Raw genomic sequence first — 21,521 nt, 5'->3', positions numbered from 1 at the left:
TGCAAGTATGAATATCGTTGAAGTTCAACCTATGGAGGGAGGCGACTACGGCGGACATTACCCTGAAGAGGGCCACGGACATAACGACTTCCACCATGCTGGAGACCCCTTTGGCCATGGAGGAGACCCCGCGCAGAATGGATTCACCCAAGAAGGATATCCAGCCCAGAATGGATTCACCCAAGACGGATATCCAGCCCTAAATGGATTCACCCAAGAAGGATATCCAGCGCAGACCCAATTCGACCAAGGAGAAGACCCAACACACAACGGCTTCGGCCAAGGAACAGATTATGGGCATAACGAATTTGGCCAAGGAGAAGATCACGCGCACAACGGGTTCGGTCAAGGAGAAGACCAAGGGTACGGCGACTTCTACAATGAAGGTGGAACGGGGCAAAATGATGAGGATGGGGAGCAGGACCTGGACGCCAAATTACAGGAGCTCGAGCACAAGCTCGACAAGCTCGAGAAAAGGTATGAGACTACATACTATTCCGATGGTAAGCTATGTTGTGTTGTGCCATTGACGCCGTCAATCAAGTCTGATACGTCCAGTAGAGCCGGATGAGGTTCAACAACCAAAGCTCCACCATCATACAGCGGATATAACCATGGTTTGCTTCAAAATCCTGCAAATTGACCCAGAAAATGAACGCGCACTGAATCTACATCGCGATCACTCGGCCTCCCTCTTCAACCGCTTCTATGGCCACGAAGGCGTCGACTATAGTGAGCACAAGCCTAAAATGTCGGAGCACATCTTTGGAGTTCCCCGTCCAGAAGGCATGGATAGCGACCCTGGTGATGACGAGGACGAGGACGAGGACGAGAATGGGCATGAGAATTATGGTGACAACTTTGACAATGCAGACAATCCTGAATATTCCGGCGGAGAACATGATGACCAGTATGACCATGGGCATGACGGGGCCGGGGAAGGTGACGAGTACCCAGGTGGCGATGATGACTACCAGAATCAAGATTACGACCCCGAGCAGTCTTGGGATGAAGGCAACAACGGGCAGCACGACGGGCACTGGCACGACGGAGGTGACGATGGCAGCGGTCCTCAACACGGTGGGGGCCAATGGTATGATGGAGGTGATGATGGCAGCGGTCATCACCATGGCGGGCAATGGCACGATGAAGGTGGTGATGGCGGTGGTCAACAACACGATGGGCAATGGCACGATGGAGGCCATGATGGCAGCGGTCATCACCATGACGGGCAATGGCACCATGGTGGCGAGGATGTTAGTGGTCATCACCACGGGGGGGATTGGCACGGTGGAGGTGGTGATGGCGATCATGAAGGAGAGCATCATTGCTGATCGATGTGGTTGGCTATCGGCGTTGTGTTGTAGTTATCAAGGATGCGGTCCGGACCTGAGATTCTACATGTTGAATCTCGCAATGTATTTATGAAATTTGTGGTTTCCGATCCCAAAGTCAACACCATGTTGACAAATAGAGTCAATATGGCCGAATTCCCTGCCATTTCAAGAGCCCACTGCCGAGGTATGCCATAGGCGAACCAGTGGCCGGCACACCAGGGGCGACTGGCGGTCTGTACAGCCATGGAATGTTAATACCTATATGCCAAGGCGCTAAAGTGTCTCATAAGCTAATCATGGCTCAATGGTATTCGACTACTGTGGAGCCTCTGTACTCGGTATCTAAATCTCTGACCATGGAGTACCAATCCGTTCCCCAGAGTTGCGTGCAGTCACCAAGCAAATAGCACCTGCTGGCCCGTCAGCACCGACCAGATGTCTCGATTCGCTGGGGATAAATTACATGGCCAATAAGCTTTGTCAACAACTTGCATCCGCCCCTCCCTTTGGTCCTGGATCCCCCCTTTCCGCGAAGAATGGTGCGCTTCGAGTGGAGTGGCAACAGTTTAGCATGCGTCTTCCATCCACTGACCTGTGGCGGGCGACACATAAACATGTAATCGCAAAGGCACAGTCTCATAGGCCGGATGACCGAATGCTTTCCACCCCAGGGCGCAGAAGACAGAGAACCGATCTGGGCGCGGTGAAGATGGTCCACCCATCCAAATGCTGCACTCCTCAGCTGATCACGCACCAGGGCAACACATATTTCGAAAGAGTTGGGCCGATGCAAGGAATTGGAGTGGGAAATTAATCGTGTATGAGGCGAGCACAATCTAGCCCAGACTCAGAATGTCCTGCTAGCATACGACGGGAACAAGTTTCAAGCCGCGCGGACCATTTCCAGCCACATCAAGGCATTCCTGGATCACAGCCTCGCGGTTTGACCAGAGGACCCATCCCCAGTGCCGTGCCTCACCGCCTGTTTCCCACTTATACACCACCCTCTGTTTCGTCTTTATAGACTGCTGATTCAGCGCCTTGAACAAAGGGTGCACTTGTTAACCCTCGAGACCAGTATTTATTGTCTTTGTTTATTAGCGACATAGAACGGTACCAACCCAATATGGCTGTGCTCAACCTGCGACGACCCATATTTTCTTTGTTTGCAATTCTATTGAGGCTCTTATCCGGACTTCTCTGCCACTTCCCAGTCGAGGAACGTCTGCAACCATGCTGATTTCGCCGTTCTCCTGTCTTTCTCCAGTTTAGATTCATTGTCCCGGCCTAGGACAGGATATAATTACTTATATGGCTTGCTGCCCTCGGAGGAGCCGGGATTGGAGGACATACTTCACTGCAGCCTTATTTTGACCCGACAGATTCAACCATCTCTCTGTAAAGATGAAGCTCATATTAGCCACATTCACCCTATTTCTTTCTGCCCTTGTTTCTGCGGATGACGTGCAAAACTGGTCGATTTGCCCGGACGGATCAAGCCTTTGCGATGCGTTTAATGGAGCGTATTGTTACGCCAAAAAGGATACCTGCTGCCAGGATGGAAGTGGTACGACTCCCATGTCCACCTCGTGTCTGGAAGTGCGAAGACTGATTCAGTGATTAAATAGGAATCTGTCCAGCAGGCTATACCTGCGGTACAGGTGTCGCTGCCAATCGCTGCTGCCCTCCAGTGAGTCCCCGTTTCTGGATCTTTCTCATACCTATTACTCTGATATCTGACAAGCTGGCCAGGGAGTGAACATGCAACAATGTGCCCAAATCTCCGTTATTGGAAGAGCAACCACCGTGGCCGCCGACACCACGACTAGGAATCCGAAGTCAACAAAAGCCCCAAGCAAGACTTCATCCAAGGCTAAGCCCAAGTCGACGAAGGCGACCAAGACCACTTCTAAGGTAAAGAAACCCACCTAGACCCCATTTGATCCTTTGGCGGTCCTCATCATTTGATCATAGTCTAACGTTGGTTGTAGGCGCCGAAGTGATATCACGGTCGCAGACAACTATTGGAGTTCAGTCATCAAGTCACGCATCCGCCGTTGCGTCGGCGCCTGGAACGGCTCTGCTTCGCTTTTCGAGACAGACCGAGTTTCTTGCTTGGGGACTGATATTGGAGGTGACATTGGGGCGTTCTGTGATAGCAGCTAGAGTTAGGCATGGAGAGTTCTTGACAAGGATTGGGATGCGTAGACAGCATGGAGCTAGGCCTAGCAATGATATCAATGGGTTTGCACGTAGAGCCCGGCTCGCCGGATGGACATTCCATAAGTTGAGAGATCCACATTCGGGTGGCACCAGCGGTTTGTTGTTGCCTGACTGCAGTGAAAACCGAACCGTATTGCCGTCGTCACTGTGTTGAGGCTGGTGGGCTTCACTAGTGGTGGCGGCGCCGTGGGTTGGCGTGGTTTGATGTGGCGCAGGCAGGCAGGAGTGATGGGAGGGGCGAGGGGAAATGTCGATGTGGAAGTGAGTGACGTATGATCAATCCGTCCATCCATCAATCCATTGCGGGCATCCCGCAGTCTCTTCAATTGATCTCCTCACGCCATAAAAGAACATCGTATGCTCCTGTTTTCTTCGCGAGAGACGCATCTCTTACTCAATATCCTTTTCTAAACCCATCCCCAAACAAAGTCTCATTTTGCACACAACCCCGCCACGATGTCGACCACCGTCCATGTCAAGGGTATCTCTCATGACACCAGTGAGAAGGAGGTCAAGGACTTTTTCAGCTTCTGGTGAGTTGTTGGACACACCCACAAGAAATATACGACGTTAACCTCTTTCTAGTGGCAAGATAACCTCAATCTCTGTGACACCAGAGTCCGACGCCCCAGATGCCTCGAAATCCGCCACTGTGACATTCGAGAAGGAAACGTAAGTCTTTCTTAACCGAGAAGATTTTGACCACGAGTTTAACAATGTTTGCATAGAGCCGCTAAGACCGCCCTCCTTCTCGACAGCACTCAGCTTGGAAAATCCCAAGTTCAGGTGTCTGCGGCCAGTACCATCGATGACGTCGCCTCCAAAGCTGGCGCTGCTGTCTCGTCTGCCGCTGGCGAAGAGCACATTGCACAAGAAGATAAACCTCGTTCAAGAATTGTCGCCGAATACTTGGCTCAAGGTTACCATCTCTCAGACCAGGTGATCTCAAGAGCAATTGCATTGGATCAGAAGCACGGCTTCAGCCACCGGTTCACCAACGCCTTGGCCAACTTTGACCAGAAGTACAAGGCAACCGACACAGCGAAGTCTATGGATACTAAGTATGGTGTGAGTGACAAGGCGATGAGCGCCTGGGGTGGTGTCCACACGTATTTTGAAAAGGCACTGGGCACCCCCACCGGGCAGAGAATCAGACAATTCTACATGCAAGGAGACAAGCAAGTCAGAGATGTTCACAACGAGGCTCGCAGATTGGCAGATCTCAAGGCTGGCAAGCACTACGAGCCAGAGCCGGTCCCAGGAACAGACAAGACGGTTTGCAAGTGTGGTGGCGAGGAGGGTGTCTGTGGATGTGCTCCAGGTTATTGCAGCTGTGCTAGGTGTGCAAAGAGCGATGTCGGAACCATCCAGCCAGAGCCAGTCAAGGGCACTGACAAGACGGTTTGCGTGTGTGGGGGGTCCGAGGGTAAATGTCCCTGCCCTCCTGGTCACTGTGCTTGTGCAAACTGTGCAAAGGGCAGTACTGAAGCAACCACTGAAGCGAAGGAGGCTGCTCAGGCCAGCGGGCAACAATTGCCGCCTGGTTCTGTGTAAGGGGGAGGAATTAGGGCTATCATTCAAGGCGGAATTGTTTGACGACGGAGTCTCAGTGGTTTGACCGTTGGGTTTGATGGAGGCCTGCTAGGGTGCTTGAAGCAGTGTCGTGTGGTTGCGATTAACCATTTCAACGAACCCGCTGTAGCTGGATTAGTTTGGGCCAGTTTGGCATTTTCAATGAGACGACGTGTGAGCCGGTCCTCTATTTCAACAGTTGCGACATCGAGCCATCGCACCGTAATTATGTGTCGCATGTCGCGTGCCAACAACAAATATACCGTCGTCCAGCTGACGACGCTCCGTCTGTGGGCTGGTGAGAATAAAGCGAGATAACCAAGAGTGTGGCCACCGAGTGGTTCAGAATTAGCCCACCCGACCGCGCAGAGCGCTGTGCAGTTGCGCACGGGTGGCCCGAGGCCAAAACCACTAGCCAGCTCGCCAGCTGGCCGGGAGTGACCACACTCCCACACTCCCGAGAGAACAAATCTTTGCCTGCGCCCCAAACACCTGAGCAGCTTAATTTACCCTGCCCACCTTGAATGACTCTTGTCCTCGCTGTCCCCCCCTCTATTAAACCACGTCGCTGTCGTCCCGGACGATAGCTTCTCCGATTATCGTCTATTCTCTCTTTCCATCATTTCCCAGAGTATGAACAAGCCTTCCACCATCTCAACTGATCGCTTCTGTGAGGCCTGCGGAGAGCCTGGATAACTGGGCCGATCGCCTGCACCGCCCACAGTGGCAGAATTGAGCAGCACAACGATAAATTGGATACATAAATATTTAAACGATCAGAGAGGTACGTGAGCGCGGGTGCGACACTGTTTTTTTCACCATGGGGCACAGATTAACGCTTTCACCACAGCAGCCGGATCTGGACGAGACAATTCACCAACATGTGCTTCGAGCGCCTGGTCAGCCTGAGGTGCGGTCACTACGAATCCTACCAGTTGGACAAGACAGGGTGCAAGTATCAGGCTGGTCGCCGGTGCCCAAACTACGTCCAGCTTCAAATCCGCCAGGACAAGAATCGGAGCTGCCCCAGCTGCAAAGCCAACCTTCTGGCCACATTTGGCATTGCCAGTCCCAGCCTCAGATGGGGGAAATAGATTTACAGATGTGCTTTGCGAGAATGGGAGTTGATGTCCGGTTGATCAATGCCCGAAGGGCACAGGGCTGATAAAAGGAGGGTGGCTGTTTGCGACACTGATGTCGAGTAGCGGTCTAGACTTTGCTGGAGTCAGTCAAGTTGTTTTAAAATGTCGGAGGGATGGGCAAACTACAGCCAACGGTGGGAATTCTGCTTTGTTTCTTGGGAGAGCGCCTAGGAGCAGCGAGTGCCCAGTCTGTCCAGTCATTTCACGGGTTGTTAGTCCACATATATAATAGATACATATCACCGCTCGACCGAGACCATGCGAGATTATGTGCCAGATCTCACATGCCGAGATGCAGGATTGATCCTAGCAGCACAGGGGGAACTTCACTTGGTGGCTTAGAAAAGGTTCACCAGCAGCCGTGAGATGGTTCGTGGCCGCCCGGCGTTTTCGTAACCTCCAGACGTCATGGTTGACGGTGGGATCATCAATCGTGATTACCAGGGATGCTCAGCGGGGTGACGAAGTACGCCGAATCGCTCTCTTCTTTGTCCCTTCTCACTTGTACTGTTTCCTATTTATTTTACGGACATTTCTCGAGAAATCTCAGGCCTTCTCCCAACCATCGACTATCCAGCCCCTCACAGTCATTCTCCTCAAGACCCAGTAAGTCGTCCCATGACTCCAATGCTCGTTTCTGCTCGTTCAAGACTATTGCTCACGCTGCACACAGAGCGTTAGTGAATTCTCTGTCTCTTCTCCCCAATGTCTGCACCAAACCAAGGTCGTCAGTCACCAGACCCCGAACGCCAGACTGGTGCTCAACAGCAAGATCATCCCTCCCAGCCGGGTAGTGGAAAGGTACGCTCCCCTGCCTCTGCTGTTGGGCGGCCAAGCCTAGGCTACATCATCATTCCGGAAGACAAAACCATGCCATCTTGATAGCATTACTAACTGTGTGGACCAGCTCGACAACTCCCAGGCCAAGAATGAAGGCAAGGACGACCAAACGGCCAACCTCGCGAGCAACCCGAAGCACGTCCTTCACGATCATGCCGAAACAAAGACAGCCAAGGGCACAGGAGCATCGAGCTAGATATGGAGAGGGTGTTGAAGAGTTTGCCGACTCTAGAACGCGTGGGTGGTCAGATATCGCCAGTGGGCTGTGACGCTGCCTAGAGAGTGAATTTGAGCATGAAATTAACCTACCATCAAAAGTCTCTCCATCAGTCTTCCCAGTTTATGAAAACTTGTATCTGACACTCTGATAACTCTGCTCCAAAAAGAGATGTCGTCTTCAAGGCCTTCACTCAAACCACCAACACTGGCCGATCTCGACCAGCCCACTGCTGTCGATGGTCGCGTGGCCCAGCAAGCGAACCCCAGGTCAATCACTGATGACTCCTTAGCGAATGGACTGGGTAGAGGCTCTTGATATTCGTTGGTTTCTTCCATCGCGGCTGAACAATCCCCAAGGAATCGACAGTAGCTTTCTTTATCCCCTCACCCTAGATCTTTGATTGTCGAACCAACACGTTGTCTCATTGCGTGAGAATATTGCTCGACATCCCAAGCCAGAAACAAAGAGCTTCCGGGCGGTGTAAAGAGGCTTCCATTGCAAGCGACCGAAGGAATAGCCAGACGGCATGGAGGAACGATGATTACAGTTCCTCAAGCTGCGCGAAACCGTCACCGCGGTTTGCGCGGTCCTCGATGTGGTACTGAGTGTATGATGACGTCACCGCCTTGGCTGCTTCGGTTCGGCCCGCTTTTAGCGCATCCAATCGCGAAAATGGCAAGTTGACACGGGTAACGCGGACTAGTAAGATCGGTGTACAACTGCGCCCCCAAAGTTCACTCCAAGATCTTATCCCATTGACCGGTTTACATTGCTTTGATGAGCGCGGGCGGACCTCAACCATGTTGCGTCATGTATCTGTGTATTTGAATGCGCTCTTTGTGTTTTATTTATCCCTGTCCGCTTCGGTAAGCGCCGCCGACGAGACGACGTTGCTGAACCGAGCCCCCAATCGCAGAGGCTACTCCAAGGGGGAGCTGATACCCGTCAGCTGCCTGAACAGAACCATGTGAGTGTTGATCCATGGGCTAGTTGTACTGCTACTTACGACTCCAGCGATACTGGCGAGCATGTGAGTTGTATTGACCACGAAAAAGATGGGTGCTACGATTCCTCGAGCGGCAACCGTGGCTTCTATCATCCCGTCCATGGATACTTATGGGGAGATGCAACTAGATCACTGATGACCATGGGAATCTACAATATATACCGTTTCCTACGTGCAACGAAACTGGTCAACCCTTGTCATTCAAGTACAACGAGCCCCAAACGCAGACCTGCACGATCGATTCCTTGCCTGACGAACTCTATCACCTACTCGAGTTCTTTGTCCACAGCGATGTACCACTGACCTGTCGCGTCCCTTCCTTTCCCTTGACGCAAGAAGACCTTGGAATTACACCGTCGCTCCCTGAGTCCAGCGGAATGGGACCGGACAACGGCCTCTGGACTCCCTTTACGATTGCGTTACAGGGAACTCTACAACTAAGTCATCTACATCTACACACGAACATCAATGCCCTCTTCCACATGTCCCAGGACCCGGATTCAGCAAAAGCTTCCTCGCAGCAGTCATACCTGATTGCTTCAACAGCATATTCCCTCCCTAATACTTCATCCTCCGCACCTAGTGAGGGTGCCAAAATTGTGCGCAACGAGCCATTGGCCCTGACTTTCAATGTCGGCTGGATAGACGGAGCAGTCTTACCTGGCATGATTGGGCGGCCTGTCCTCAAAGTCACGGATCACAGCATAGGGTTTTCATTGCTGAGCTTCTTCGCTTTGGCTGCCAGTGCTGGCGTGGGGGCGATGGCAATGCTCGTTTACGAAAGGAGGAAGAGTGGGAGAAGTGGGATATATAGTAACGGGATCCTCGGTGGCAACGTCGGAAATGGCATGGCCAGAAGCTCTGGCTACGGAGGGTACGGCGGATACACCAGCAATTTGGGCAAGAGGGATTGACCTTCTGTCCATCTGTCAAACACGGTTGGGGGAATTTCCGGAAGCCTCTGACCGACCCTCAACTGCCCTAGACGTCCGCAGAATCTGTTGCAGAAATGATTCGGGGAAAGCGACTCGTCACACGAGCACAGACGGATCTCTGGTTCTGACCTCCGTGAACCAACCTGCGAATTGGCCACAATGTTTCTGGATACACAATCTTCGGAATTCGACAAATCGGTCAACAAGGTGTCTTACTTCATCGCCGGACAAACAAGCACTTATCCATGGCAGAAAATGTTACGCATCCATTTTCATCAGACGCAGATACAGATGCAGATGCGGAAGCGCCGCATCATGGCCAGTCGTTCCTATGTCAAGGATAGCCAATGACATGTTCGATGATATCAGTCGCCTGCGCGAAGCACAGTCTGACAACCAGGGACATGGCTCAAATCGGGGTTCTGATGGGAGGATGGTCACTCTGTGGTATCCACTGTTCGAGTTGATCATGGGAGCTGACGTTCTCAGCTTCGCATGTTCTACTAAGGGCCCAAACAGATCAAGGGCCCAGTTGCCTCAGATGTCTCATGAATATTACGGTTCTAGATAAGGTGAAAGGGCGAGCCGGCCTGAAGAAAAGTGGCACATTCTGGCACAGCGGCTTCAACCGCGAAGTCCGTGGTAGCTGTTATTAGGATAGAGACAGCTTCACTGCCAGTAAAGGATGTCATTTCTTTGCCAGTAGTTCCGTCCCAGCACCCTCCCATTGTTAAGCACAGTGGCAGACTGTCATCCATTTTTGTCTTCACCTGGGAGCACATGTATGCCAGCCTCAAGTGCCGCTCGAGCAAGGCCGGGCACATTCTCTCTCTTCCCTAGCCCACCAGAATGATCAGGCTGAAGGGATACAACCAACCAACGACGCCTCTTCCCATCACCGTGAGACTTGGATGCCAAAATAGACACGGCAGTCGTAAGGCTGGCCACCAATGTTTGTGGATTCTGGCGGGCGGCCCAATTCACCCAAATCCCAGGGATTCCATCATCCGCACCAATTCCGGCCCCCTCGAAATATCTTCGCTTCTTACACACCCACGAACCGAAAACACTCAGATTGTGGTCATCACCTGTTGGCTGCGCCTCTCGCCGTCTCGTGCCGCCAGTCAGATACGAGCGCGCTTATCGACAGACTGTCATACGTGTGTCCGCTTTACCCTTCATCTGGATGCAAGCGAAACGACCTAGCGAGCCGCCTCCGCCCCAATTCCTTCCTTCTAAGCCTAGCAGCCCAACAGCCCTTCTCCCTCGCAACCCTCGCAACTGTGGGATATCAAAAAATCAGCCACTCTCGAACAGACGCCCTGGGTTACGAGATGGCCGGAAAGGTAGATATAACTACCCAAGGGGGCTCCCAGGTAAGTGTGTTGTGTTCGTCGGCGCAGCAGCACCATCGTCTTCATCGCCAGCTTCAACAAACAGACCATCCACATCCGAAAACCCATCAACCAAACCCAACTCCAATCCACCTCTATCTACATATATATTACATACCAAACTCGCTGTTGCAATGGTTTCCTTCACAACAGCACTCCTGTCCCTGCTTCCCCTCGCCGCCTCCCTCGCCGGCGCCACTCCCATCGAGAAGCGCCAAACGTCCACGACAGTATCGGCGACATTCATCGGGGCGGCAGACGCCCAATACACCTTGCAAATCCCCGCGAACAGCGAGTGGTTCCCCACCGACAACCCGCTGAGCATTTCGCACATCCAGACCTCGGCGGGCGCGTCCTGTGCCTTCTTTGGCGTGGACGGAGCCGTGGTCGTCTTGCCGGCCGCGGGCGGCTATGTCGACGTTGGGCCGCCGCAGACCATCGCTGGTGGCGTTTGCGGGCCCTTCCCAGGACAGAACTATGGCATGTGGTGATGTCCTCGTCTTCTCCTTCTCGATATGGTGGAACCTTGTTGGATCAGCCATCCTATGGGAGGAATTTCTTTGGGCTGAAAGTTGTTGTTTTTTCTTTCTTTTGCTTCTTCTGTCACCTGTCTTAATATGTGGATAGATACTGCGGTGTGCCTGGACTGGGCGCCTCTGGTACACCCCGGCATAACCCAGGCGTTTTACGAATCATGTACACCCTCATGCACGGTGTCGGTCAACAGAGGAAGAATCCAAAATAATGAGAATTAGATGTCAATAAAGAAAGAAGGAAGAGATGTTCTTATCATGTTGTCACTTCTTCCCATGGTTTCGTTTCGTGCACGCAAGCTGAATATGTCAGAAGAAATCCTGGCTGATATCTGGCGTTCTGGGGGAAATGAACAAGTCCCCTGCAGATATGCAACCTCTATTCAGAGTCCAATGTTCGGTTCTGCCCTTGATCGCCTTGGAGCTTCATCATCTGTCCTCAGCTCTGAAAGCCACAAGCCACAAGCCTGCTGCTACCCCGTTTCGAGTCACATTCCCTGCTCAAGCACGAAAAAATCGACCCACGCACCTGAAAAGACTAATAAAAGTGTGGAGGCCGTCCATGAGGGGAGGCCGTACCAATTAGGCAGAGCACATTCCGTGCGCTGCAACCTCTCGTCCATCCTCTGCTGCTTGGCTATAAGTGCGACGTGCTCCTAGTCAGCCTGCATCCGCAGCTGGTCGGCGATTTGACAATGCCTTTGTCGTCTGGAATCCTGGGCCGCGACAGCGGCTGCTTTTGGAGCTGGGAATGGCAGCTCTTTTTCATCGGGTGAAAATGGTCGGGTCTTATTGGGATTATGGTTGGGATTCGGCCTGGCGATGTGACCGGTCGAAATGCGGGTCGGGACTGATTGCGGTGCATTCCCGCTGCCATCTTTTCGAGCCCCAGCTCGCGCCGGAGTCGATTTCAACTGGCGTGACCGGACTTTCATCTCAGGACGAAGTCGCTCATCGGACCGTCTCAATGGGGCTGGATTCGACGGGCCCAGCCTGGATGAGGTTTGACTCGACGGCGGGGTTTGGCTTTCTAACACTAGAGTATCAGAGTTCCTTTCTCGTGTCATCTGTGATGCATCCTCTGGGTCGGGCCTTGCGGACACTCGCATCCCAATTGGCGTAGTGGCGCCCTCGCCGAAATCAGGGGAAGAGACTGACTTCAGATCGCTGTTCTCGGTCGACGCTGACGACACATCTGTGTGTTTCGACTGAGAAACCTCGAACATTTGCACTTCCCCATTCCTTCCCTTCTCACACACGACCCAATTTGCTTTTAGTGGCGCCTCTCGTTTAAAGGCCTGCCGTGAATCGAGGCCCTCGTCGTGGGGAACCATGTCCCAGTCTGGATCTTGGGGCACCACTTCCCATTCTCCGTAAGTACTGGCACCAACATTCTCGACTCCTGCGCCAGGCTCATCTTCCACGTCGAATGTTTCGTCGCCGACCTGTGACGGCAGGTGTGGAGGACCACCATGGATATCTATCTGGTCGGAATCAGAAGGGTATGGCCGGTCATCTTCTTCGGCATTATAAAGATTCATGTCGAGGCCGGACATCTTTTTTGCCGAGTTCATGACTGGGCCCGAGATCCAGTCGGGAAGGAAGACGGTGTCTGTGTGCTTGAGTTCGAATCGCCCGTGGCGGTGTGTCGTTGACGAGGAGAAGATGCGGTATCCAGGTATGATTCTGCTGAGCTTGCGCAGGCAGTCTGGTCAATCTTCTGGAGTATTGCCTTGAAAAGTTGTTTTGAACACGAGTAAGTTCTTTGGCCCCTTATACTAGATATAAGGGGAGAAAACCCAAGACAGGTGAGCAGAGACGCTCTTAAAAGTCGCCGCCTGCGTTTGTATCGACTCCGCCGCCAGCACAAAACATTCAGGTTCAAACGGGAGACTAAGAAATATCACCATTTCCGTGATTTTTCCATTCGTTTGCCGGAGCAAATTTCTCATTGACTGGGATTTTCCTCTCTCTCATCTGGTCACGGCTGCACTGTCCTCGGTTTACGTGGCAGGTGTCAGTCAATCGTAGTGAACATAAGCAGCATTTTGAAGCTTGGAAGAATTTGAAAGATGTGGTCTAAAGCATCTACCGATCCTGGCCAGCTATTTTGCAAACAGAAACTTGCAACCGACTACAGCAGCACATTGAAGAATTTCTCTCCGTTTCCCATTCAGGCAGCGTTTGCGTTCCCACTTCATCCTGAGAGGCCCGCGGCGATGCTCGAGAGATTGACCTACAGCACGTTCCTGGGCAGCATATTCGATGATTTCCCGTGAAGCTGGAGCTGACGCCCCTTACCTGTGGTTAATGAAGATACACTCTTCGCTACAGCGGCCCTGTTCTACTCCAGCTCTAGGCTCTCCGAAGAGACGCAGTATGGTAATGTGGAGAGCATCTGGACGTTGCGTGTGTGCTCGTCATCCTATTCCTGGCAATCGATGTGGTCGCCAATGTCAGGATCACCACTCTCATCATCTTTTCCATTGGCATCGGAAACACTGAAGCTCCGACTCCTGTCCGTGTTGCCATCGTCGAACTTCGGACCTGCTCTCGGAGGTTTTGCTCAGCAAGCCGTGTCTCCTTGTCACGAAGGTGGATAAACGTGGCCGGCGATGGTATAGTTTGTGGTTGTGTCTCTGGCCGCGCTGTTGGTGGCTCCTGACGGTTGATCACAGACAGGGAGCCAACTTCGTTTAAGCTGCAGACCATCCAGTCATCTTCCCGTGGAATTGTCGGCTTTGGCGCGATCTGTGCCTCGATCTATTCGAAGACAGAGATGACCTGCCAGTCGTCGTCGTCGTCGGCGTCGTCGGCGTCATATGGACACCTGCCACGTAAGACCTCGACCTCGACGAAACTGTTGTCATTGGCCGATCGCGGGATTGCTTCTGGTGGTCTTTGGATGCCTCTCCAAGACGGTCGAGAGCACTGTTTATTATGCCCCTGATCAGACCAAGCACCGATTCGGTCGCAGAGGACAGTATGGCAACTTGTTCGCCCAGCTGCCGAAAGACGTCATGCATTGTTATCTGCCACCTGCTGCAGTTGATGCTACTAATGCTACTATGCCGGAGTTCATTCACGTTTCTGAACGTGACTGATCGGTTGCTGTAGCAATTCTGGGAGTCAAGGTATGCCGCCAAGTGTTGAGTTTCGAAATATGGCAGTGTGAGATAGCCAGGAAGACTTCTCTCTCTCTAGACCTAGAGGAATATCTCTGTTCGCATACGCATGCCCCGTCCTGTCCACCTTCTCATGTCCGTCATTCTAGCTAACCGTCGGGGTTTGTATTTCTCGCAAACGAATGGTGAAACACCACCATAGAGAGCATGTCACAGGCAGGTGTCATGGGTCTGTGGCAAAGTGATGAATTCAACTTCACCTGCCGCGGCCGTCGCCACCTTTTGGCCCGCTGCGAAACCCCGAACGCATTAAGACTCATCTCACCGAGAAAGCTGCCCCTCGCATCCTGGCGCCAGCCGTGGTCTTGGTCTCTGCTTCGGTGACAGACAGTTCTTTTCGTCGATAGGACTTTCTTCTCGGGGAGCGGCTAGGAGCCCTTCTCTACCCTGGGCCTGGATCTGTAACAGGATCTCCTCCTCATCCTCGTGTCCTCGTCCTCGTAGGGGGCACGTAAGTCTGCGTGCACGTCCGCGTCCGCAGAACTCTCCGTGTGCGGCAGTTCGCATATCATTTCTTGACACTTGACAATCTCCCACCCACGGCCGCCATCGATGCCACCATACCTAGCACCGCCGAGGTAATCATCGTCATCGTCGTCATCATTAGATACAATAAACCAATCACCATCTTCCTCGTCGTCCACCCCGTCGTCGTCAAGGCCATGACTACACATCGCAAACCCATCGATGCGGAGTCGCGACACGTCGACGATACGAGGAGATGCTTCCAGTCTAGGCTTTGCGAGCCGAAAAGCTAGAAATCGACGTAGCATTATGAGCTTTTTGGTATCGGCAGCTGCAATAGATGGTTCGCAGAATTTGGTGGGGAAAGCGTAAGTGCTGAGTAAAGATAGTGTCAGTCGACGCCGGATAGATCGACGTAGTGTCGCCGTGACTGATATTTCAAGGAATACGTATATATGTATGTATAAATGTAAGTAAGCAGATAAGTAAGTAAACAAGTAAGCACGTTGTTCCCGTGTACAATACTTCATAGCCAAGGAGCGAGCGTGCGTTAAATACAACTCATTAGCCTCTACCAGGCTCCAGGGAAACGAAAACGAAAAGCCCCCAAAGAAAGAAGAGGCCAGATTTTTATTAACAAGGTCCATTGATACATTCCCTCCCACCCGGCCGGCAGGGGGATTGATTGAGTGCTTGTTTGCTTCGTTTCTAGAGAAGAGCCGACGACGTCGTACGAAAGCATGCAAAACGGTCTATGCGGGCAATATCTTGTGGGAGAAGTGGGCCCCAATATTCAGTTTGCCGGGGCAGCGGTAGTTGCGTACTTGATTTGGTGGGTATACTGTTGGTGACTCGAGGGAAACGACCTCTATTTGACTGACTGACTGACTGACACTTCGGATGCGGTGAAAGGGGTCGATACACAGCGAGCTGGATTGGCAGGGAGGTAACTAACTCCGTGCCAAGTACCTCGTATGAGTGCGAGTGTTAAACCCCGCCCCTGAGTTCTTGGTAGGTCTTCAGCCTTGTTCTCTCGCCACGTCCAGAGCACCGAGGAATATTACACAGAGTACACCCACTCCCCGGCTTCCATTTTCGCTCGAACTTTCAAACAGTGTAATGCTCTGAAATGCTAAGTGCTATACTACCCAGCTAATACAGCTGCGTATTATTATGAACGGCGACAGTCTTTCGTCTCTCACAATCTACTACTAATTGTAGGTAATATCAAGGAATATTGCGTCCTCGAGCAGTTTTTAAACACGCTCTCTGGCCTCCCTATAAGCGAGCAAGTATCCGTCATGACCCTTCTCTTTCCATCGCCGCTGGACCAATATTGATGCAAAGCCATATACCATATCTTCCCGACATCAGAAGTTTCCTCTCTGTTGGATAACTGCACTTGCAAAACCATCCTTCCTGGCGTTGATTTTCCTCAGAACCCTCGTTCGAAATCAGGTGTGGTTAGCTCCGGCTTCACGAATGGCCTTGTCAAACGATACGACCATCCCGGCTTCTCCTTTGCAGACATGTCCTTCTTGACCACCGTGGCTTCTTTCTTTTCCTTGTCCGCTTGCTTCGAGCTCTCATTCTCGTGTTGATCCACTTGCTCTCTTGATTCAGCACACTCTCCATCAACTATTCCGCGTTGGTCGGTGCTACCGCGGGAAAGTCGAGCAATGATGTTTCCGAGCTTTCTGCCCAGGGGCGAATTTATCAGTGAGGAGCTTCTCCTTGGAGCATTTGAAAGACCCGACGTGGATGAAGCTGCGCTGCTAGCTCGGCCAGACTCCCTGCCCTTCATATGCTCCGGTGTGGTGAGGCTTGTAAGGCTGATTGACTTCGCCGGTTCCTCATCCGGGCCAGGGCTGGAATTGACTTCAGAGATCTTGCTCAGCTGAGCAATAGACTGGATGCCTGCGTCCGCATGGTCAGGATCATGTCGAAGTTGAACCTGGTGAATCCATTTCTTCCGGAGAGAGATAGGAACATCATGAGCGTTAGTGTCCATGATGGAGCTGTGAACGGCCAGGCGGACACCGCGGCGAGAGAACCTTCGGGCTAGTGCATCCTGTTTCTTCGTTTTCCCATCCGCAATACGAGCTGGAAGAACGTCTCCCATTGCTGGAACATCGACACCTGTTGCCGAGGACAGGTTTCGGCCATGTGCACCTGGTTGGAAAGATGGCATGGTGTCGCTGGTTCCCGTTGACGAAGTCGAAGAAGAGTGGTCATGGGGCTTTTTGGCAAGACTTTGAAGGTCCTTGATGGCGTTCCTGCTGGCAAAGACAGTTTCGAGAATGGCAAGGTCTTCTTGCAAGGTGTGCGGTGAGGACTCGGCCAGGCGCCCGGGCGAACTGGAGAAGGTCAGTTCCGCAGCTGCTTCAAGCTGGATGAAACGAACTTGTGAGTGCCATACTCCTTGCCATGATGCAGGACTGTACGCATGACAATCAGAGTCGTCTTGTTAACTTCGAGGTGTTTCTGCAGCTTGCGAACGTATCTCTTCTTGGTCAACCAACCCACTGCACTGGTGTTCGGGCCATCAGCCTTTTGCATCTCTTTGCAGCAGTCGGCAATATCTTCGAAGATACCCCCGAGATGGGCACGAATCTCGCCTAGATCTTCGCCAAAGGCCTCAGTATATAGCTCCTTGTTGACTTTGACTGCGGAATCGAGACTGTTGAGCTCCCCCATAAGGAGTTTAAGTTCTTCGGTGGCGTTGGCGATATCCAACGAGGTGCTCTCGTGTCCACAGTGCAGGCGGAGCTTATTAAGACTGCTCGAGAGTGCTTCTGCTTGAATTGCAAGACTGCGTAAACCGGCCGTTTCTTCAGCGGAGGAGGATGCAGCGTTAGACTGGCCGAACGAAGAGTGGGCAGAAGTGTCAATGTGGCTGATGGTACCCCCCGTAACATCCATGCTGGCAATGCTCATGAAGGAGGAGACTGGAGGCAGGTGTCAGGAAGACGACGTGCCTGATCGAGGGCTCGTGTCGGCAATGAACGTGAACGAAGAGAAAGTCGTAATCCGAGGACCCTGCAGCATGAAGTTTAAAAGAGCAGGTGCGTGCAGACGCTGGCATCTGCGACTTGCTCTATGCCATTCATCCTCGAGGAACGAAGGTTCATGTTGGAAGCTCACGGGTATGGTCAAACAACAGCAAACAACAACTGTCATATGAAATGAAGCCTTCATCAGCTCCTGGTGGTGTCGCGACATCTCTTGTCGTGAATCATACACTCTCCCAGCTGGACCCTCCGCACTTGCACATCCCTTTTCGATCAAACAGGATGGGCCTCTTCTTGTAAACAGCGAGGGTTGCCTTATTGACGTCTTTCGATATCATCCTTCGTCAAATGCTCACATCCTCATTTGTCTTTCCCGCTCCACGCCCGGCGACGATTGTAAAGCCTGCATGGAATGCCGCTGCATGCATGTCGTTCCTGCTCGACGCGGAAGTAGTATTCCCAGCGACAGCCGCCACGTCCTCCCGTGCCATTGACTCATTTCTTTAACTCCGCAAATTCAGTGCGAAGCCGGTCTCTCTCCTGCCGAAGCTCTTGTTTGACTTTATGGTTGGCCGCTTTCGATTGTTCCAACGCCTGTTCTTTGTTAATGACCAATCTCTTCAAATCCTCAACTTCCTTCTGGAGTTTTTGGACGGAAGAGCCGTTTGTCTGAAGCTTCTTCTGTTTCTGGCCATTGTTCTCCTTCAATCGTAGTGTATGTGCTTTCTCTTTCAACAGGTCATCCTGTAAGGATCGCGTGAGCTTTTCGAGCTGTTGGACCATTGTTTGTGCAGCCTCTCTCCTGCCCTCGGCTAGCGACAGCGACTTCTCCAAAGTCTCCGTTTTCGTTTGATATGCCTTCTCGAGGCCGGCCGCTGCAGCCATCTGCTGCTTGGCGATAGTCTTCAGGTCCACAATCTGCTCCTTGCTCTTTTGCAACTCATGCCACTGCTCTGCAAGTTCTTTTTGCCACTGGCTACGGACGCAGGTCATCATCTCCCAGAGATTTGGGTTACGTTTCTCAAGCAAAGATGTCAGAATACTGTCTTTCTCCACAACAGGAAGGTGTGCCGCACAGAGACCGAAAAAAGATTTTGTAAAGGCTTCGTACGCTCTAAGAATGTAGCCTGCCCAGACATGGAAGTCCTCGGACAGTGGCAATCCTGCACGGAGTTCGTTCTCAAACCAAGCAACGATTTTTCGCATGGCGACCTTCTCCAAGGGATTGATCTCCAGCTGCTTCGCCACGAGGTATATATTTAGTTCGAGGAAGACTTCGTCCGAATTCTTGCATGGAAGCGTATCATAGGGATCCTTCATCAAGGCCTGCTTTGCCATCAAGATTGCCCATTTGTCGGGGTTGGCCATAGTGTCAACCGTCTTTGACGAACCGTCGTTGAGGTTGACAGTAGTCGGCTTTGCGTTGACAGTGAGAGTGACGAGGAACGCGTCAGTCGCGGGAAACTTTTCGTTGAGAGGAAGTTTGGCTGAAGCGGCGAGGGAGCTCTGGAAGGTCTCAGGAATGTCGCCAGTGTACATGAAAGTGAGGACTTTGCGTAAGACATCTGGAGAGATGGCATCCAGAGTATACGCCTCACCACCAAGGAACTGGTTTACTTGTTAGGACGGAGGAAAGGAGAGACCACTGGTGTGGATAGAAGTTACCGTTGACTTGCATGCTTCCTCCCCCAACACCGGGCAGTGCGCAGCGATGATGGCTTTGTGGACAAAGAAGAACTCTCCGCGACAGATTATGACCAGGTCGCAGCCCTCGGTGGTGGTGAGGTATCGTAGTAATGCGCCCATGGTTGACGCAGTCGATGGCGTGGAACCTGACGACGAATTTGGGACGATTTGGAGGCGAGATGAAGTGTTGGATGGAAGTTGAGATTGCGACGACGAATCCGAGAATTTGCAAATTGGCAACAAATGTTTCTTTCCACGCCCATCAGCAACTCCACCATCGTGTGCATCACGTACTGAGGTTGAGAGGTGGTCTGTAGTCCAGGCATTGGCGGCAATCTGCCAGGTAACGACATGTTTTCACAGACAAGCCCGTCCTGATGTGTTATCTTTTCATCGTCACCAGTTTCTTGAGATTTCTAGACACGGTCTGCGCCACCGTCCCCGGCTTTGTCCTTGTGCCTGAAGACCAACATCTTCCGTTTTGGCATGCCCACCAAGTCGTCTCAACGGGATACACTCGAAGGGGGGTAGAGTGTTTCTAGACTTCAAACTGGCTGCCGTGCACCGGTATGACACCAAACCATGACCAGCAGTCTGAATGTATCGCGCCGGTCCTACCAGCCACTGTAACCATCCGTCAGTCCCCAAACAAATCCTCCAAAGTCTGACACATCCTTTTCTGCAACTCCCTCAACTCTCCTTTGTCAATCTTCCCCTTGTTTGCACCAGCCTGTTTCTCAGGGCCATCTTCCAAAATGACCAATTCATGCTTAATGGCATAAAATGGCACACCCAAAGCTCGCAACTGCCTGTCAAAATCTGCCGTCATGGCCAACAAACCAGCATAGACTTTCTTATCATAAGCATCTAACTCTGCTTGGTCCGATTTCTTCTGTTCATCTGACAATGAAGCTGTTGGTGGGGGCGCGGGTGCCACTTCCTTCGCACCAAGGGATTTCAATATCGCCGAGACCTGCTGTGACGTCCCGGACCTTCCCTGCCGCCTCGCAATAATAGCTTCACGTCCTGCCCACCACTGCCGCTCATGCTTATGCTGTTCGTTGATCAAGTGCTTGATTCTGTTTGCCACTTGCTCGTTGTGGACGAGATGGCGCGAGACGTGTTTCAGCGCTGCTGGCCAGGTGGTGATGGCCGATGCGTCGGGGACATTGATACTAGGAGTGGCAGTCTTGCTGCGCAGATTCTCCGGGAGGCGTGGTGTTGAAATCCCACTTTGTGGTTGGGACGAGGTTGAAGTTAATTCTTGTTGGCTCTGGATGGCTGGTGGAGAGATGGTTTTCTCATGGAGAGTTGTTGGTAGCAAGCCCAGGCCAGGGATGGCAAAGTTTGGGGCGTGCGAGTTCGTGCCAAAAGACGCCTGGTTGTTGTAGGAGCCGGGTCCAAATGGAGATGGTTGCTGGTGCTGGTGCTGGTGTTGGTGTAGCTGGTGTTGTGAAAAGCTATTCAGTGCTGCTAGCACACGCTGGAGCTCAGGATTCCGCTGACCATCCATGTCGGCCTTAGGCCACGATAAAAAGGAATGTGACAAAGTCCCAATGAAGGAATACATGGAGGGTGGAAGGATCAAGGTCGAGGAGGCAGAATCAAGAAGCCAGATGTCTCGGCAAACGGCAGCCTCGCGTCTTGGCAAGGCTTCACCTCTTGATCAGCGCTATATGTTGTACGTGTCAAAGGGAAGTTATATGTCATTAATTATTACTTGAGCAAGCTTGGACCTGAATCATTTCACAAATACTCATTCATAAACAGGATCTGTTGTCTGAAATATGAACCTGTGTAGAGTATTTGGGGTTCAGCAAGCCGCCACTGGTGGTGCCCATGGGCTGTTGTCGTTGCAGGCAGCAACACCCCTTGAAAGCGGACGGGGAAGGCTAGCTATGCTACCATGATATGGTCTAAAGTAAGGTGTAGGGTGGCACACTCTCTGTGTACTGTTTGTGTGTTTGTCTCT

General features: G+C 52.1%; 10 protein-coding genes across 10 annotated transcripts; 5 read left to right on the top strand and 5 right to left on the bottom strand.

The window, feature by feature from the left end:
- Positions 1-7: 7 nt before the first annotated feature.
- Positions 8-1,334, top strand: Z519_07802 (uncharacterized protein; the record flags this gene model as incomplete). Its single annotated transcript, XM_016765532.1, has 2 exons — positions 8-503; positions 562-1,334. The coding sequence occupies 2 exons, from the start codon at positions 8-10 to the stop codon at positions 1,332-1,334; spliced, it is 1,269 nt and encodes a 422-aa protein (XP_016618501.1).
- Positions 1,335-4,016: 2,682 nt separating this feature from the next.
- Positions 4,017-5,114, top strand: Z519_07801 (uncharacterized protein; the record flags this gene model as incomplete). Its single annotated transcript, XM_016765531.1, has 3 exons — positions 4,017-4,093; positions 4,146-4,232; positions 4,289-5,114. The coding sequence occupies 3 exons, from the start codon at positions 4,017-4,019 to the stop codon at positions 5,112-5,114; spliced, it is 990 nt and encodes a 329-aa protein (XP_016618500.1).
- Positions 5,115-6,979: 1,865 nt separating this feature from the next.
- Positions 6,980-7,310, top strand: Z519_07800 (uncharacterized protein; the record flags this gene model as incomplete). The annotated part of the gene is made up of 2 exons (XM_016765530.1): positions 6,980-7,075; positions 7,182-7,310. 2 exons carry the CDS (start codon positions 6,980-6,982, stop codon positions 7,308-7,310), a joined length of 225 nt encoding a protein of 74 aa, XP_016618499.1.
- An 824-nt stretch (positions 7,311-8,134) lies between these two features.
- Positions 8,135-9,254, top strand: Z519_07799 (uncharacterized protein; the record flags this gene model as incomplete). The annotated part of the gene is made up of 3 exons (XM_016765529.1): positions 8,135-8,301; positions 8,349-8,364; positions 8,469-9,254. The coding sequence occupies 3 exons, from the start codon at positions 8,135-8,137 to the stop codon at positions 9,252-9,254; spliced, it is 969 nt and encodes a 322-aa protein (XP_016618498.1).
- Positions 9,255-10,803: 1,549 nt separating this feature from the next.
- On the top strand, positions 10,804-11,160 carry Z519_07798 (uncharacterized protein; the record flags this gene model as incomplete). Its single annotated transcript, XM_016765528.1, has 1 exon — positions 10,804-11,160. One exon carries the CDS (start codon positions 10,804-10,806, stop codon positions 11,158-11,160), a length of 357 nt encoding a protein of 118 aa, XP_016618497.1.
- Positions 11,161-11,858: 698 nt separating this feature from the next.
- Positions 11,859-12,758, bottom strand: Z519_07797 (uncharacterized protein; the record flags this gene model as incomplete). Its single annotated transcript, XM_016765527.1, has 1 exon — positions 11,859-12,758. The coding sequence occupies one exon, from the start codon at positions 12,756-12,758 to the stop codon at positions 11,859-11,861; it is 900 nt and encodes a 299-aa protein (XP_016618496.1).
- A 1,997-nt stretch (positions 12,759-14,755) lies between these two features.
- Positions 14,756-15,160, bottom strand: Z519_07796 (uncharacterized protein; the record flags this gene model as incomplete). The annotated part of the gene is made up of 1 exon (XM_016765526.1): positions 14,756-15,160. One exon carries the CDS (start codon positions 15,158-15,160, stop codon positions 14,756-14,758), a length of 405 nt encoding a protein of 134 aa, XP_016618495.1.
- Positions 15,161-16,287: 1,127 nt separating this feature from the next.
- Z519_07795 (uncharacterized protein) lies at positions 16,288-17,774 on the bottom strand (the record flags this gene model as incomplete). The annotated part of the gene is made up of 2 exons (XM_016765525.1): positions 16,288-17,209; positions 17,257-17,774. 2 exons carry the CDS (start codon positions 17,772-17,774, stop codon positions 16,288-16,290), a joined length of 1,440 nt encoding a protein of 479 aa, XP_016618494.1.
- A 584-nt stretch (positions 17,775-18,358) lies between these two features.
- On the bottom strand, positions 18,359-19,669 carry Z519_07794 (uncharacterized protein; the record flags this gene model as incomplete). Its single annotated transcript, XM_016765524.1, has 2 exons — positions 18,359-19,471; positions 19,529-19,669. 2 exons carry the CDS (start codon positions 19,667-19,669, stop codon positions 18,359-18,361), a joined length of 1,254 nt encoding a protein of 417 aa, XP_016618493.1.
- Positions 19,670-20,186: 517 nt separating this feature from the next.
- Positions 20,187-21,062, bottom strand: Z519_07793 (uncharacterized protein; the record flags this gene model as incomplete). Its single annotated transcript, XM_016765523.1, has 1 exon — positions 20,187-21,062. One exon carries the CDS (start codon positions 21,060-21,062, stop codon positions 20,187-20,189), a length of 876 nt encoding a protein of 291 aa, XP_016618492.1.
- Between the last annotated feature and the right edge of the window lie 459 nt (positions 21,063-21,521).

The sequence above is a fragment of the Cladophialophora bantiana genome, assembly GCF_000835475.1.
Source record: "Cladophialophora bantiana CBS 173.52 unplaced genomic scaffold supercont1.11, whole genome shotgun sequence".
NCBI lineage: Eukaryota > Fungi > Ascomycota > Eurotiomycetes > Chaetothyriales > Herpotrichiellaceae > Cladophialophora > Cladophialophora bantiana.
This window is presented reverse-complemented; position numbering and strand designations above follow the sequence as displayed.